This window comes from Triturus cristatus, chromosome 2_1, assembly GCF_964204655.1.
Source record: "Triturus cristatus chromosome 2_1, aTriCri1.1, whole genome shotgun sequence".
Lineage (NCBI taxonomy): Eukaryota > Metazoa > Chordata > Amphibia > Caudata > Salamandridae > Triturus > Triturus cristatus.
The window spans coordinates 289,319,382-289,337,731 of record NC_140581.1 but is presented as its reverse complement, the minus strand read 5'-3'; the positions used below and the strand labels follow the sequence as shown (position 1 = coordinate 289,337,731).

General features: G+C 51.5%; 1 protein-coding gene across 4 annotated transcripts in view; it reads left to right on the top strand.

Moving 5' to 3' along the window:
* The window catches only part of RICTOR (RPTOR independent companion of MTOR complex 2), a 1,453,900-nt gene that overhangs the window by 950,635 nt on the left and 484,915 nt on the right, over nucleotides 1-18,350 (top strand). For all 4 annotated transcript variants that reach the window (XM_085631131.1, XM_085631133.1, XM_085631132.1 and 1 more), the window contains one exon: nucleotides 17,413-17,590. In XM_085631131.1, the coding sequence (XP_085487257.1) occupies nucleotides 17,413-17,590 (178 nt within the window). The remainder of the gene's footprint in view (nucleotides 1-17,412; nucleotides 17,591-18,350) is intronic.

Sequence of the window (18,350 nt, the reverse complement as noted above, 5' to 3'; positions counted from 1 at the left end):
GATCTGGATCGGTACCAGTCGACCTCATTACACCTCCCCTGGCGCCGAATTCACCGGCACCACATCCGCAGCCGACGCTAGTTCACAGGGGCTCCTGTGGATAGGGTGATTGCCCGACGCCACTGCCTGGCTCCAGGCGACCCCACTTTCCTCTCCCAACACCCCACCCCTGAGAGCTTGCTGGTCCAAACCTCCACCTCCCAAGGCGCATTCCCTAACGCACCACCTGATAGGGAATACAAAATGTTGAACCATCTTGGGAAGAAGATGTTTTCGTCCTCCAGCTTGGGACTGCGTGGGTAAACACTGCATGTCTGTTGGGCTGTTACACCCACTCTGTGTGGGATGCGGTAGCGCAAGTGCTGCGCCAGTGCCCGGAGGAGGCTCGGGCTGTACTCTCCCGTGCGGTTGCCGAAGGGAGAGACATAGCGAAGTTTACCATCCGCTGTGTGCTGGATACCGCCGACTCACTAGGCAGGGCGATTTCCACGTCTGTAATCCTTCGATGCTACGCCTGGTTGATGTAGACTGGTTTTTCAGGGGATGTTCAATCCACTCGCATGGACATGCCCTTTGATGGCTGTCGCCTATTCGGCGACAAGGCAGACAACGCGCTGGTTCACTTTAGCCCCTTCCCTGCTCATGACGGAACCACTCCGTCATGAGCCACGGTTGCGCTGTGCTCATGACGGAGTGGGTCCGTCATGCTGCGGCCGTTGGCCGCCGCTCCGCCCACGCGGCGCTAATTCCCCGCCCGTGCGGGCGATTAGCGCAGTGGGCGGAGACGTGACAGAACCACTCCGTCATGAGCACAGCTCAACCGTGGCTCGTGACGGAGCGGTTCCGTCACGAGCACAGCGCCACCGCGCTGCCCCCAAACCCCCCCCCCCAGCGCCGCGGCGGAATTCCTGCCGCGGCGAAGGGGTTAAGGACTCAATGGCTACGGCCAGGTCCTTGGGCCTCTCCATCACCCGCTATGCGCAGTCTGCCTTTCACCCCTTTCGTGACTACAGAAGGGGTGCCCCGCCATGTCCCACCCAGAGCCACAGGCCAGCGCAAGCTGTTCGGCCCCTGCACGGCTGGTGGCCAGCGGGCGGGCCAGTCCACAACAGCCCCCTCTGCAATAGCCTCCAAACCCTCCTAGTCTGACCTTTCAGGGCCACCAAACGCCAGTAGACAGCAGGATTCGCCATCACTTCCCCCACTGGCGCACCATCACGTCAGACAGGCGGGTTTTGCAAAAAGTCCAAAGGGGCTACTCCCTCCCCTTCGATACTACCCCTCCATCCATGCCACCTCAGTACCATTGCATGTTGGAGGATCATCTGGCCCTTCTCCAATAGGCAGGTTTGGCACTCTTGGCCAAGGGAGCAATTGAGGGCATTCCTGTCCCAGAAGTAGATCGTGGTTTGTATTCCCACTACTTTCTGGTGCCCAAGAAGGACAAAAGCCTACGTCCTATCTTGGATCTCAGGAACATCAACCACTTCCTCCTGAAGCAGAAGTTCAAAATGTTGACGCTCGCTCAGGTCCTGTCTGCCCTCAACCCTGGAGACTGTATGGTAGCGTTGGACTTTACCTGCGGTTCACGGTAGGCCACCAGCACTTTCAGTTTACTGTGCTCCCCTTTGGCCTTACCAGCGTCCCTCGCTTGTTCACGAAAATGATGGCGGTGGTCGCAGCTCATCTGCGCAGATCGGGGGTTCCAGTCTTCCCCTATCTCGACGACAGGCAGTTGAAGGCGGTCTCGCCCCTGGCTGTTGTCCCCCACCTCCAGACTACAGCCAACCTCCTGCATTCGCTGGGGTTCTCAATCAACGTGCCGAAGTTACACCCGACTCCCTCACCGAAGCTCCTCTTCATCAGAGCAGTCCTGGACACAACACAGTTTCTGGGTCTATCCTCCCGAACAGTGAGTCTGGGATATTCGGGCTATCATTCTGATCTTTCAGCCTCTATCCCGGGTTTCGATCAGGATGACCCTCAGGCTACTGGGCCTGATGGCCTCCTGCATCCTGCTGGTCGATCATGCCAGGTGGCATATCCGGGTTCTGCAGTGGGACCTGAAGTTCCAGTGGGCGTAGTATCAGGGAAATCTGTCCGATTGCGTCCAGATCTCAGAGGGCACTGTACACCAATTGCAGTGGTGGCTCACGAACGAGGATTGGGTCAACGGCAGATCCCTCTCCCTTCCCCAAACAGAACACAGTGGCGACAGATGCATCCCTTCTTGGATGGGGTGGCCAGATGGGAGAGGCGGAGATCAGAGGCCTCTGGTCTCTGGCGGAGTCCGGGCTCCACATCAGCCTTCTGAAGCTGCAGGCGATCCGGCTTGCACTGAAAGCATTCCTTCCCTCTGTCCGAGAAGAGTAGTCCAGGTGTTCACAGACAACACCACCGCCATGTGGTACTGCAACAAACAAGGCCAGGTGGGGTTGTGGACCCTATGTCAAGAGGCCCTCCGTCTCTGGACATGGCTGGAACATCAGGTCATATCCCAGGTTGTTCAAATACCTGGCATGTTCTCTGAACACCAGGGCAGACTAACTCAGCCGCAGGTGCATGATGGATCACGAATGGCGTCTTCACTTGGAAGTGGTGCAAGGTCTCTTTCAACAGTGAGGAGAGCCTTGGTTAGATCTATTCGCCACCGAAGAGAACGCGCAATGTCAGCAATTCTGCATGTTGGAATTTCCATGGCCGCACTCACTGGGTGACGCTTTTCGTCGCAAGTGGAGTTGTGGTCTGTAGTACGCCTTTCTGCCTATGCCACTTCTACCCATAGTGCTGAAGATCAAGCGCGACCGGCCCCAAGTCATTCTGGTGGCTCCGGATTGGGCATGAAGAGTCTGGTATCCATAGCTGCTCAACAATTCGACTGCCTCTTCTGGAGTATCTTTGTCGCAGCAGCTGAGGGCGGTCCTCCACCCGAACCTTTTCACATAGGGCAAACCGCCACTTTGCCCACCTTCTTTCCGCATCCTTCTAAAGAGGAAGAGAGGCTCCACCGTCTGGACCAAAAGCGTGCGCTTTCCTTCTTCCTGGATCGCACAAAACAGTTGCGGGTGGATGACCAACTCTTTGTTGGCTATGTGGGCGCCAAGAAAGGTGGGGCCGTACACAAGCGGTCCATCTCTAGATGGGTAGTTTTGTGTATAAAAGCCTGCTATTCTTTAGCTAAAAAGGAGCCTCCAGTGAGGCTACGTGCCCATTCAACCAGGGCAACGGCAGCCACTACTGCTTTGGGACGAGGAGCTCCTCTGAATGACATCTGTCGGGCAACTACATGAGCATCGCTGCACACATTCACCAGACACTATTGCCTGGTCAGCCAAGTCCGGAGAGACGGCTTCTTTGGCCGCTCTGTTCTCCAGGACTTTCTTGTGTGATCTTGGTTCGCAGACCCACCTCCTGGGTTGATATTGCTGGGGTATCGATTCTAAGGTAAGGAATCTATAACTAACTATCTGAAAGAGACCCATTAGTGATAGAATTCTTACCTTAAAATATCCCCAGGCGTCTGACTGGATCCGGCAATTTTTCGTCAGCAGTTCCCCTGCGCGTCGGTAGGCCTCGTCGTGCTGCTCCACGTATGTCGCTGGTGTCGTAGCCGCCGTGATGACATTGTCGGAGCTACTTAGACTTGTCCACGTACGCTGACGTCAGTTCTTTCTTTTTCCGTGCCAGCAAGCGCAGATCCGAGAGAGAGCAGTACTTCTAGTTATTACTTAAACTTGGTTTTTGAGAACTTGTTTCTCTTGTTTTGTCGAGTACTCGACTCCTGGTGCAGTAGGGATGCCCGGGTTTAAGTCCTGTAGGGCCTGCCGTCGGAAAATGTCAGTGGCGGACCCGCACGACGTGTCTCTTCTGCTTTGGGCACGCCAGTGACCCTGAAGGGTGCCCCGATTGTCGGGCCATGGTGCTGAAAGCTTTGCAGGAGCGTTCCCGAATGTGGTTGGAAGCCCGGCAATCGGTTCCGCGCCGATCGAGGTCCCACTCCCGTGGGAGGTCGAGGGACCGGTCGCAGAGCAGACACCATCACTCATCGGACTCAGAAACAGGTAAGTCAAGGCACCATAAAAAGTTGAAGAAGCGACGTCGCTCTTTGTCTACCCTTCACCGGTCGCGCAACATTGTGGAGGGGACGTGTGGTCACTCCCCGCGGCTCTGATGGAGCCTCCATCGTTGCCTGCGACCTACCCACCTTTCCCGGGTCCGCACGCGACGCAGGAAGAAATACAGGTATTCCTGACGGCCATGCGCCGTTTGTTTCCCACGTCTGATCCCTCTGGAGCGCTTTTGAGCCCCGTGGACCTGTGGGGGGTTGTTCTGCCCCCGTGCTGTTGCCTTTGGCCTCTGCTACGCCGGCACAATACCCTGCGGCGCCACCAGCTATAGCCTCGGCGTCAGGGCCGGCGCCGTATCCGGCGCCGGACTGCGTTGGACCTGGATTGGTCTTTTACCCCCGATTCCCATTCCAGGTGGGGAGTTTATCACATTTCCCCGGGCACCTCGTCCTTACCGGCCTCTTCAACAGCCGGTGGACGAAGGGGAGTACTGGGAGGGGTCTGCGGACCCTCTCGCAGCTCAATGCGAGGATAAGCCAGAGTGAGAGGGTGATATGGAAGGTCCATTCGATCTGGATTTCTCTCCACACCCTGGTACACTGTCCCCTTCTTCCGTGGCTACGGAGGAGGTTAGGACTTTTTCAGTGGTGTTGCGTAGGGCGGCTGAGGTTTTTAACCTCGAGCTCCCTTCTGTGCCTATCAGGACCAATCTCTTGACCGAGGTGCTGCAGCCAGCGTCCTTCTCCGCGGAGCCGCTGCTGCCCTTCAACGACGCACTTACTGCCATCCTGTTGAGCACCTGGAAAAAACCTAACACAGGGGGTCCTGTAGATAAGGGTGTGGCACGCCGCCATCGCCTGGCGCTGGGCGACCCCAGCTTTCTCACACAACACCCGACACCTCAAAGTCTGGTTGTCCAGGCTTCTGCCTCGCAGAGCGCATTCCCTTCTGCTCCTCCGGACAAGCAATCTAAGAAACTGGAGCAATTTGGGAAAAAGATTTTCACTTCTGCCAGTTCCGGGTTGCGGGCCTGTGAATACTGCATGCCTGTTGGGCCGCTATTCACATTCTGTGTGGGACACCGTGGCACAGGTGCTGCCTCAGTGCCCTGTGGACGCTTGGGCGGTGCTCTCCCAGGCCATTACCGAAGGGAGAGATGTTGCTAAATTCACTATCCGTTGTGGACTTGACACGGCCGATTCCCTCAGCAAGGCACTTTCCACAATGGTGGCGCTCCGCCGTTACGCTTGCCTCAGAACTGCTGGCTTCTCCGGGGATGTCCTGAACACTTTGTTGGACATGCCCTTTAATGGCACACGCCTCTTTGGTGACAAGGCAGATAGCACCCTGGAGCGCTTTAAGGACTCTTGGGCTACGGCCCCGTCCTTAGGTCTCGCCACCACACGCACCGCTTCGGGGTCTGCTTTTCACTCCTTTCGAGGTCAGGGTTGAGGCGCCCAAGCGCATTTCTTTCAGAACCGCCGGCCAGCGTAGCCACAGTCTCAGCGCAGCCACAGTCGTGGGGCTCGCCGTGGTGGGTTCCGAGGCCAGCGGGCAGGTCAATCAACCAACGCCCCGGCCACCACCGCCTCAAAACCTTCCTAGTCCGGTGTTTCAGGCCCATCAGACGCCAGTGTGCGGTAGGATTCGCCATCACCTCCCCCACTGGTGCACCATCACTTCGGACAGGTGGGTTCTGCAGATAGTCGAAAGGGGCTACTCCCTCCCGCCATGCCAACTCAGTACCACCGCATGTCAGGGGATCACTTGGCACTTCTCCAGCAGGAAGTTGCGGCCCTCTTGGCCAAGGGGGCCATCGAGTGCGTTCCGACACCAGAAGTAGATTGTGGTTGTTACTCCCACTGATTCCAAAGAAGGACAAAGGTCTGCGCCCTATCTTAGACCTCCGGAACGTCAATCGCTTTCTCCGGAAGGAGAAGTTCAAGATGCTCACGCTTGCTTAGGTCTTGTCTGCTCTAGACCCTCAAGACTGGCTGCCAGTCCACTGGCGTTATCTACGGTTCATGGTTGGCCACGAGCACTTTCAGTTCACTATGCTCCCTTTCGGCCTTACCAGCGCCTCTCGCGTGTTCACGAAAGGGATGGCGGGCTATCGCAGCTCATCTGCGCAGATCAGGGGTTTCAGTCTTCCCCTATCTTGACGACTGGCTGTTAAAGGTGGGCTCAACCCAGGCAGACGTCTCCCACCTCCAGACTACGGCCGACCTGCATTTGCTGGGGGTTTTCCATCAATTTGCCGAAGTCGCACCAGATTCCCTCTCAGAAGCTCATCTTCATCGGAGCGGTTCTGGGTATGGCGCAGTTTTGGGGATTATCCTCCCGAACAGTGAATCCGGGATATTCAGGATATGATTCTGATCTTTCGGTCCTGGGTTTCGGTCAGGAAGACCCTGAGGCTGCTGGGCCTCATGGACTCCTGCCTCCTGCTGATCTATCAAGCCAGATGGCATATGCAGGCTCTGCAGTGTGACCTGAAGTTCCAGTGGACGCAGCATTGTGGAAACATGTCTGACTACGTCCACATCTCGGAGGGCACTGCACAGGACCAGCATTGCGTCAGAGACAGATCCCTTCCCCAACCGGAGCACACAGTAGTGACGGACGCGTCCCTCCTGGGATGGGGCAGCCACATGGTAGAGGCGGAGATCAGAGGCCTCTGGTCTCCGGCGAAGTCCAGGCTCCATACCAACCTTTTGGAGCTCAGAGCGATCCTACTTGCACTGAAAGCATTCCTACCCTCTGTCAATGGGAGAGTAGTGCAGGTGTTCACAGACAACACCACCACCATGTGGTACTGCAACAAACAGGGCGGGATGGGGTCGTGGACCCTATGTCAGGAGGCTCTACGTCTCTGGACATGGCTGGAATGTCAATGCGTTTCCTTGGTGGTTCAACACCTGGCAGGTACCCTGAACGCCAGGGCGGAAGAACTCGGCTGCAGGTGCATGTTGGATCACGAATGGCGTCTTCCCTCAGAGGTGGCACAAGGTGGGGAGAACCTGGGTTAGATCTATTCGCCACCGAAGAGAACGTGCAATGTCAGCAGTTCTGCGCGTTGGCGTTTCCAAGGCGGCACTCGCTCGGAGATACTTTTCATCACGAGTGGAGTTGCGGTCTATTGTATGCCTTTCCGCCTATACCACTTCTGCCCAGAGTGCTGAAGAAGATCAGACGCGACCGGACCCAAGTCATTCTTGTGGCACCAGACTGGGCTCGAATAGTTTGGTATCCTGAGCTACTCAATATGAGCTTGAATCCCCCGATCCGACTGCCCCTTTGGGAGGATCTCCTGTCGCAGCAACAAGGGACGATCCTCCACCCGAACCTGTCCAGCCTCCACCTACTTGCGTGGAGATTGAGCGGCGACAGCTGATTCCATTTGACTTGCCTCCTGAAGTCTGTATTGTGATTCTGGCAGCCAGGTGTCCCTCCACTGAAACGGTATACGCCTGTTGGTGGAAAAAATGTGTGGCATGGTGCACAGCGAAAGCTGTAGATCCTCTTTCTGCCCCTCTTTCTGAGGTCCTATTGTTCCTTCTCTCTTTGGCCCAGCAGGCCTCTGCTCTGGGCACTATCAAGGGCTACCTTTCTGCTCTTTCAGCCTTTCTTAGGCTGCCTGATCAGCCCTCTCTTTTCAAGTCCCCAGTTGTCAATAGATTTCTCAAATTAATTACTCACCTTTTCCCTCCTATTCCTTTTGTGATGCCTCAATGGGACTTGAACCTGGTTCTCACATACTTGATGTGCGCTCCATTTGAGCCTCGTCATAACTGTCCTTTGCGGTTATTAACTTTGAAAACTGTCTTCCTGTTGGCCATCACCTCCACTCAGCGGGAGAGTGAGCTCCAGGCTCTTTCCTGTAAACCTCATTTCCTGCCGATTCATCCGGATAAGGTTCTGCTTCGATCGCGTCCCTCCTTTCTACCAAAAGTAGTGTCTGCCTTTCATCTCGGGCAAACTGTCACTCTTCCCACTTACTTTCTGCCTCAGCACCCTTCAAGAGAAGAGGAGAGGCTCCACAATCTGGACCCAAAACGTGAGCTTTCGTTTTAGCTCATCCGCACACAACAGTTCCGGGTGGATGACCAGCTCTTTGTTGCCTTCGTGGGCGCCAAGAAAGGCCAGGCTGTGCACAAGCGAACTCTCTCCCGATGGGTTGTCTTGTGCATTAAAGCCTGTTACTCTCTGGCTAAAAAGGAACCTCCGGTTGGGCTGCGCATTCTACCAGGGCGACAGCAGCTACTACAGCATTAGGACGCGGTGTCCCCCTGCAAGACATCTGTCAGGCGGCCACTTGGGCCTCGTTGCATAGTTTCAGTAAGCTCTATTGCCTTGACAGTCCAGTCCGGAGAGATTGCTTCTTTGGCGTTCGGTTCTCCGTGACTTTCTGGTGTAATCTCACTTTGCAGACCCACCACCGGGGTTGAGACATTAGTTAGTGATAGATTCCTTACCGCCTGCCCATCCTCCCCGTTCTGCGAACTGTTCTCTATGGCTCAGGTCATCCCTTTCAGGGCCTTAGTTCTGTTGCACCAGTAGTCGGTCTTTGGCATGGCTCTGTTCTCCTGGCGCAGAAAAGTTGTGTACAGAATTGATGTCAGCGCGCGTGGGCACGTCTAAGTAGCTACGTATGCGGAGCTGCACGACGATGCCTACCGACGCGAAGCGGTACTGCTGGCGAAAACTTTCCAGATCCAGTCTGACGCCTGGGGATATTCTAAGGTAAGAAATCTATCACCAACTAATGTCTCTTACAGATATATCGTTACACAAGTAAGTAACGTGCGTTTCTTTCAGACAAAAAAGTTACTTACCTTCTGATGGATTCATCTGCCTGTGGATTCCTCACCTTATGAATATCCCCTGCGCCAGCATTCTTCGAAAAAATTTTGGAGCTCTTCACGCCGACGAGGTTGTCACAATACCATGGCTCCGCACGCGGCTCCGCATGATGTCACTAAGATGGCCACGTCGGGTGATGACATCAGTTCCCTTTTTTCCGCGCTATCGACGCTAACGGTTTTTTCTGGGACTCTCCATATTTTCGACTTGATACCTTGTCGATTGTATCTTTTTCTCTTTTGGCATGTCTGCGCTGAAGAAGTCTGGTTTCAAGCCCTGTAAAGAATGCGGAGGTCACATGTCTATGACTGACCCGCATGAAGACTGTCTTTGTTGCTTGTCGTTTGACCACGACGCCGAGGGCTGTTCTTCCTGCAGGAGGATGAACCCGAAGGCTCTAAAGGAGCGGGAGGCCAAACTTTATATGGCCAAGGCAAGAAAAGAAAAAAGGGGTCGGAAAAGGTCGAAGTCCAGATCATCGACTTCGCATGACTCCAAGAGGAAGCATAAAAGGAAGAAGTGACATGCTTCACGGCGCCGGTCGTCGAAGGCTGTGGAGTCGAGATCTCCTTCTCCAACTCCTCGACATCGAGTAAAGGACTTTGTTTCTCCTCCTCCTTCAGTGTCTCCTCAGGCGACTCGGGTCCATTCTCCATCATACAAGGGTATTCCGGAGAGGTCGTCGACGCCGAGATTCTCACCAGCTTCAGAGGGTGTGTTGAATCCGGTTGAGACTGAGGTTCCTTCTGCTCCTGCGGCTTCGCCTGTGGCTCCAGTGGCGCCGACTCCAGAGGTGCTTCGTTTGGATTTCGAACCGGCTCATCTTCCCCAGTTTCCGGAGCCATGTTCGCATCCATCGCATTTTCTTAATGCCATGTATGGCATGTTCGCCAGAGCCTCGTACCCCTCTGGTGCACCTTCGGGTCCCATGGGTCCTTTGGCATATAATTTGGGTGTGCCTCAGCAGTAGCCACAGGCCCCCTTTGTGCCCTTTATGCCAGCGACTCACCACCCATCCTACCCGTTCTGCGATCTGATTTCTAGGGTTAATGACATCCTTTCAGGGCCCTAGTTTTGTGCACCAGTGGTCAGTGTCTTGCATGGCCCTGCGTTTCTCGCGTGGAAAGTAGTGTACAGAACTGACGTCAGCGTGCGAGGGCGTCGTTGAAGTAGCTACCGTGATGTCATTCCAGCGATCACAACGTCTTATTTTATTTATTTATTTATTTATTTTGAAGGTTTTATATAGCGCTGGCTAGACCCAGAGGTATCAGTGCGCTTTACAAGATAAGGATAGTGTAAGGCATATAGGGTATAAAAGCATATGAAAGGTAGTGCAACAAAAATTTGAAATATACAAAGTACAAACAACATGAGCATTATACAAATCCAGATAAATAAACAGGGGCAGGAGCTATACATTTAAGTAATTAGGTAAATGGTGAAACAGGAGAACAGGGTATATATTACTGAACAAATATAGTATGATAGATAAGAAATCAGGAGTAAGACACAGGTTAGGAACCCCATTAATAATTGAGGAGGTGGGTTTTGAGGTCTTTTTTGAAACTTGAATAGAAGGGATTACAGCGCAGGTTTTTTGGGAGGGCATTCCAGATAATAGAGACATTGCCAGAGAAGGAGCGAGATTGTTTAGCTTTCTTTTTATGCAGGGGTGGGATTAGGAGTAGGGTGTTGGTGATTCTCAGAGGTCGAGTGGAGCCTGCAGTGTGGAGTTTCTTTGAGAGGTAATGCGGAGTGTTTTGGTGGAGGACTTTGAGTAATGCAGGCGGTTTTGTAGGCAGATCTGCCTTTGATAGGGAGCCATTTAAGTGATTTGAGAGCCGGGGATATATGATCGAAGCGTTTGCAGTCCGTGATGAGCCTGGCAGCAAGGTTGAGCACAGCTTTGATTGGAGCTAGGTGTACCTTGGGGATTCTATTACGGATGGCATTACCATAATCAATACGTGACAGAACAAGCGACTGAACTAAGAGTTTGAAATCATCGGTGGGTATGAATGGTTTGATTTTCTTGAGGTGACTGAGAGTGAAGAGGGCTCCTTTGGCAGAGTTTTGGATGTGAACATTAAGGGTTAGGGTGTTGTTGATAGTGATGCCAAGAGATTTGACGGAGTTGGACAGGGTGAGTGAGCAATTAAGTGCATTGAAGTCAGGGATCCATGATTTAACGGGTAGAGGGTTATTTTTAGGGGAGAAGAGAATGATTTCGGTTTTGTTAGGGTTGAGTTTGAGATGATTGGATTGGAACCAGGTTTGGATCTTGGTAAGGGTGTTGTTCAGGTGTAAGATGTCAGCATGAGTTTTAATCTTGTAATAGATTTGGGTGTCATCGGCGTAGAGGTGGTAATTTATGCCTGCTTGGTTAAGAATGAGGGGTTCCATAAAGAGGTTAAAGATGGAGGGAGAGAGAGTAGATCCTTGGGGGACACCAAGGGAGACTGGAGTGGGGGTAGGGAGACAGTTTGGAATTTTGATTTGCTGAGTACGGTGTTGTGATAAGAGATGAACCATTTGTAGGCGGTACCATTAAGGCCGAAACGGGTCCTAAGCACATTATGTAGGGCTGAATGGTTGACTGTATCTAAAGCTGCGAAGAGATCAAGAAGTATAAGAAGGCAGGTCTTGCCATTGTCAAGTGATTGATGGATGTCATCTATGACATTGAGCATTGCCGTTTCGGTGCTGCAGCCTTGTCTGAAGCCAGATTGAAAGGGGTCGAGAAGGTTGAAATTTTCTATGTGTTTGTCTAGTTGTAGTAGGACACATTTTTCAAGTACCTTTGAGAGAAGGGGGAGGTTAGTGATGGGGCGGAGATTATGTAGGGCATTGGGGTTTTTGATTATGGGCGAGATTTGACCAAGCTGAAGGGAGGAGGGTACACAGTCCGTGGAGAGAGAGGTGTTGATGATTTTGGTCCAGAATGGGGTGATGATGTGCTTAAAGGCAGGGACAAGGTTGGAGGGTATTGGGTCTTTTGTGTGGGAGGACGGTTTTAGATTGCCAATTATATTGAGGAATTCAAGCTCAGTGACGGGGACAAAGTTGAGCAAGGAGGCATTGTTCTTAAGTTGAGATTTAGGGGAGTTGGTTACTGGAGATGTGGAAGGTGAGAGGCCTGTGGAGTGGTGGGGGGGGTATGGAAATGAGTGGGTGAGGAGGCTCGCTGGAGAGCGGTAGAATAGAGGGCAGAGGAGAGAAAGTGTCGTCTGGAAGGGGGGGTGTGGAGTAGGAATTGGAGGTGAGGACAAGATTGGATTGGGAGTTTGAGGATAGTTGTGTGGGAAGGAAGGATTGGTCAATTTTGGCAATTTTTTCCAAGAAGAAGTGGGCAATTTCTTCACATCTGTCTGATGAGGCTGTCATATTTTGAGGTGCGGGGGAAGTTTGGTTTCAGATGATTTTGAAGAGTTCCCTGGGTATGTTTTTGGCATGGTCAATGGATTCACTCAGGATGGTTTCCAAGATTTCCGTGGTGTGTAGGACCGCGGAGCGACAGTTAACTAGTGGTGTGGGGCTGGGTATGGAAGGTGGGCAAGAGTGGATCAGCGAAAGTTGGGGTGGTGGTCTGGGGGCAGTGGGGGAGGAGGGGGTTCTATTTGTCCCTATGATAACAGGGATGGGGGCATAGGGGAGTGGAGGGTTGGTGGTTGGCAGATTAGGAAGGTAGGAGTTACATAGGTCGGCGAGGTCGGACGGGGAGAAGATGGTTCGAGGTGCGGAGAGGTCTATGCTTACGGCATCGGAGAGGGAGTGATCTCCAAAGGTTGTGTTTGTTATTGAGGATGTTTGAGGGAGGGAGGATGGTGGTTTTATGGTGAGGGAGGGTTCTGGTGCTGTGGACGAAGATATCTTTTCTGAGTCGGGCAAATTCCCGAGTTAAATTAGATAGGTCACATTAAATGTTGTGTAGGATCTGGGCAATTGAGGAGAGGGGAGGTATCGGGAGTACGTGGTCTGTGTTATTTTCAGAGGGTGGACTAATGTGTGAGGGGGGAGATGTGGTAGATGGTGTGGGGTGAGGGGTGATGGGGCTGGGAGGAGTGAGGGGTTCGGAAGTTAAAGTAGGTAGGACGAGTACAGTGTTGTGTAGGCTCGGGGTATTTCGGGTACAGGGAAGGAATCAAGGGGTGTAGGAGGTGGGAGGAGAATGGTCTGGGGATAGCGAGCGGTCGTGATTAGTTGCAGATGGAGGCCTGCTGTGTGAGGGGGGAGATAGGGTAGTAGGTATGGCGTGATGGCTGGCGGAGCTGTTAAGTGTGAGTAGAGGGGTTAGGTTATACAGGGGGCAGAAATCTTCAGGTGATGTGGTCAGAGAGGATAAAAGGGCATCAAGCGAGTGAGAAACTGATATATTGGTGTGATGGGGATGTGTGATTATTGAGGGTTGGGGTGAGGGGGTGTGAGGGAGATGGGAGTTTATTGGGGGTTGAGGTGCGTTGTTGGGGGGTTGGGTAGGTAGAGCCTGAGTGGGGCGGGTAGAGAGGAAGGGGAGGAGCAGACAGTGTATGGCATTGGTAGGAGTAGGGGGTGAGGAGTTGTGATATGTGATTGCGGGGAAAAGACAGTGGAGTAAGTGAGTGGTTGGGTCGGGGGAGGTTTGGGGGACAGGGGAGGGCGGGTAATGGGAAGGATAAGTAGGTGACAGGAGTTTGGGGCTACCGTTATTCAAGGAGGGGTCCGAGGAGTAAGGATTAAGTGGGTTAGGGGGGGAGAGAGGGAGATAAGTGGGGGATGAGAAGTAGGTAATTGGGGATGAGGGTAGTCGTTATCAATAGGGGGGTCCAGGGAGGGAGATGGTGAGGTCAATTTTTGGAGGTTGAGAGTGGAGGTAGAGTGGGGGGGGAGGGGGAGGAAGAAGTTTGAGGGGTTCTGTTCATTTGGGGAGGAGGAGTGTTAGGAGCTGGGTGGTTAAGGAGGAGAGACATAGTGCTAGAGTGGTGTTCAAAGATAGAGAGGTGGGATGGCGAGGCTTGTATGAGGATGTTACCTGTTTTGAAGATGGTGATATCAATATCACCATGAAAGGCTGGGGAGGGAGCAATGGATATTTTTAATCCATATGGTATATTGGTTGATTTAGAGATAAGGAGGTGTTGAAGGAAGATGCTCTTCCATTTGGTAGGGCGTTTGGAGTAGAAGATGTAGTTGGTAATAATGGGGGAGGTGAGGCTGAGGTAGTTCTAAACAATGAGTGTTTCAGGGTTGCGGATGAGGAGTTTGTTTGAAATTTTTCCTTGCGTGTTTGGAGAGATTTGGGGGGTAGAGAATGGTCCAGTAGTTGGGGCTGTGTTTAGACAGGGTATGGTCCTGAGGGTGATGGTCAGTGCTGTGAAGGGTTATGTTGGGTGGACGTGAGACGGAGACGGAGACAGAGTAAAGGGAAGGAAGTTAAAGGAGATGGGGGTAGAGGAGGAGAGGAGGATTGGGAGCCAAGGGGGGTGGGAACTGGGAGAGTGTGGGGTCGAAAAATCAGGGGCAAGATAAGGGGGTAGTGTTAAGCAAGAGAGGAATAAAATCAGGAGCAGATTCGATAGCAAAACAAATTACATCACTGATGTTCAGTAATGTAGAAAAGGTAAAACAAGCACGGTAGATGAGATGAATCAAGCAAGGGGGCAAATAAGCGAGGAAATACAGTCAGGCGCAGATAAGATAGTAAAAGCAGATTCCAGTGCTAATATGGATCACATTAAATAGGTAAACAAACACGATAAAATAGGGGAGAAGAATAAACAAGGGAGGAATTAAAAATCAAGAGCAGATTAGGTAGCAAAACAGATTACATCGTAAAATTGGAGCAAAATTAAAAAGGTAAACAAACACAAACCTCAAAAAGCAAAAGATAAAATCCAAAAACAATAGTCTGTGGGGGAGCAATTATATTATATTAATATTATAATATTATATCATGTTTTAGCAATTTGAAGCAAGTAGCTTGGTTTGATAGGCTCGATTCCCAGGGTTTACTCAGGATTTACGCCGATGGCGATCCCAAACCTCCGGGGCCCAACCATTCAATAAACCTAGAAAAACAAAATGAGGAAGAAAACAATGGCTGATGTCCAGTCGGCCCCTCTGCTCACCTTTTGTGGACCACACAGGGCGTCAACCTGAAATCGCCTGACCGGCGCCATTTTGAAGATAGGCGACATCAAACAGTAGGGACAGAAAAATAGGGTGGCCATGAATAGTTATGATTAAGATTTAGGAGAAACATCAGCAAAGGCAAAAGCAAATACTTTAAAAAAAATGTATTCTAAACATTGGTAATGAAGCACCTATCAAAACACAGGTAAAGAAACACCTATCACCTGTGATAGGGATGAACTGGCTAGCCTTTGGATACTAATTGCGGCCACTAGATGGTGCTCAAGGTTAGAACAAGAATCTGCTTCCTCTGTTACTAGAAACAAAGGTTTAGGGGGAGCGGAGATAGTCGTGGCAATTAAGAAAGTCACAAAATGGTGGACAGATAGACGGCCGTCAATGAAAGTCAGGGGAGCAGGGATGAAGCTAGGCACCACACCAGCATCAGCCGGTCAAAAGTTAAAGCTCATCAGGCCGAGCGTAGTGAAGAGCTGGGACCTCAGCCAGTCATAATGGGACACCTCCGTTTTAGACAAATGCCAGGGGAGCATCTCAGAAGGCTGGTCAAAGCAAAAAAAGACAGCCAGATGCCTGCGATCATAATCCAAGAAGGAGGGGGCATCCCCACTCCAAAAGCCACTTATCCAAACGACAGAGCGGGTCTGTGGAAACGTGGAAAACCATCCCTAGGATGCCCATGCAAGCTGTGTGTAGAATAGGATGTGGGCCGCGGTGATTAATCAATAGCTTAACAGGATAGGGGAGCGGGCATCTGGGCAGCTGTGCCTGTGCGACTTAGCCAGGGCGAGGGAGCTGTGAGATGAAGATAACTTTTGTGATGCCGCCGTCTACCTCAACATCGAAATAGTCTGGAGGCAGTGGGGTCACACAAGGCTGAGCTAATGCGGTGCAGGAGAAGAAATCAGAGGCGGCGTCTGAAGGCTGGAGTGGCCGTTAAGGAATGGCAGCGTCTGGAGGCCGGAGCGGCCATTGAGCAATGGCGGCATCAGGAGGCTGGAGCAGCCGGGAAGTAGAGGCTGCGTCTGGAGGCAGGAGCGGCCGGAAAAGCGATGTCGGCGTCAGGAGGCTGGAGCGGCCGGATAGAAATGGTGGCACCAGGAGGCTGGAGCAGCCGGGAAGTAATGTCGGCTTCTGGAGGCAGGAGCTGTCGGACAGCAAAGTCTGAGTCTGGTGAGGCAAACCAGGCTGGGTCCGCGAAGGACAGGCCTCCCCATGAACCGAGGTGTGAGACCCGGCCAGGCGAGGTGGCCCGTCGCAGAGATTGCAGCGGTAGTTGCCGTCGGGAAAAAGTCAGGTCTATGTACAAAAGCGATCAGGACCAGACGAGATCAGCATCCGGGGGTCCGATGCAAATGAGGCGCAGAGAGGTCAGCAAGTCATCGGGATTGTGTCCAAAGGCGACCGGGAACCTGCCGAGATCAGCATCCGAGGGTCCATTGCAGATGAGGCGTGTAGAGGTCGGCGAGTCGGAGGGTCATCAAGTTGGCGTTTGTCATCGCCAGACAGGTAAGAAACAGTGCAATCTAGTTGTAAAAATTCACAGGAAGATTGGTTGCAGGAAATCATCAAGGAAGCGGTGGGAGGCTGGGTTAATCAACAGGATTTCTACAAATTTAGTAGTCCCAAACCCGGGAGTCACTGAGGTGAACTCCTATCAGGCGGCCATCTTAAGAACTTAAGAGTTCAATGGGGAGCAACACCGCACTGCAGCCAAGCATAGCGCCGCATTATCAGGGCTCAGGGAAGCACCATCTCCGCTCCCACGGGGCACAGCATGCCGACCAGGAAGACTGTTGGACTGTGCTATATTGAACGTCAATGACTGACGCGGAGCTGACCGATGCCACCTTCCGACGCACAGAGGTACTGCTGACGAAAAACTGTCCCTATCCATTTTGATGCTTGGGGGTAATTCTAAGGTAAGGAATCCATAACTAACCTATGTTTCTTACAGATATATAGTTACCAAAGGTAAGTAACTTGTTCATTCGTCATACTACATACGCATGGACACCTCTATACTACACTTCCTTACTCCATTCTCAACCTCTCGTGGGAAAACAATCTAACAATGGAGTCGATGCCCATGCGCTGTAATGCTGAAAGGAGTCACCTTACCTCGTGACTGGAAAAGACTTCTTTGAAGAAAAACAACTATCAAACATCCCGACCCACACTAAATGTCAGGAGTATGCAAAGCATGTGAATCTACATCTCTACATGCCAAGAACAGATGCTTTCACAGTAAGTAACTAAATCCTTCCTCTTCTAACTTGCACAACTGTATTGCAGAGTACAGACAGCATGATAATAAAATATTTATATCCTTATTTTTATTTTTTTCCATCAGGTTTACAAGAGCTTTAAGTTATGCATCTTTAGATAAGGAAGATTTATTAAGTCCTATTAATCAAAATACCCTTCATCGCTCCTCCTCTGTACGTTCTATGGTGTCAAATGCTACATATGGCAGTTCAGATGACTACATTGGCCTTGCCCTCCCAATGGATGTTAATGAAATATTCCAGGTTTGTAAATAATAGTGTTTTGCTTACCATTTAATTCTGTTTAACTTTTGCCAGCTTTGCTTGTGGGCTATAAATGTGAATAAGAGTAGAGTTTAGGTAGGCTCTGTGCCAGTCTCTGGCTCCTATGCTATGTAACTGCCCACCTTAGTTGGCTTTGTTACACAAGGATACTTTCATCAAATGTTATGCCATTCATCTCCATTATTTTCTTGCATTCCAGAAACTGTCCTCCAAACCCTAAAAAAAGCAGACATTGTTTTTTGAAAAACAAATGTCTCCAGTGTGTAGAAATTGCACTTTCTGCACTTCTAGAGCATTTTTGTACACTTTTGGGTGGTGCCTGGGCATGCCTTGCATGAAGGACCCTGGGAAGGGAAAATCACCTGTCATTAAACAGTACTGTGGCGGATGTTGCACCAATTATGGCTTTTGACTGTGCATCCTTCTCAAAAAGGCAGTGGCGCTTAAGACATCTGCCTGTTTACTTGGATGCCCCTCGTATCCACCAATCTCTTAATGACCCCATTAATTTTTAAGATACCTCAGGAGTTTCTTGCACTTACATGTTCAAGAAGGACAGTGCACAAATGAAATGTGATATAATGCCCTATTACTTACCAGTAATCTTCATTAATCCTGGTCCAGTTGTCCTCGTCCCATTCCTTAACAAAGTGGAGATGACCAACTCCACGACAGGAAAAAAGAGCAGGAGAATTCTGGGATACCTAAACCCACCCCCTCCCACTGGGGGTACATAAGC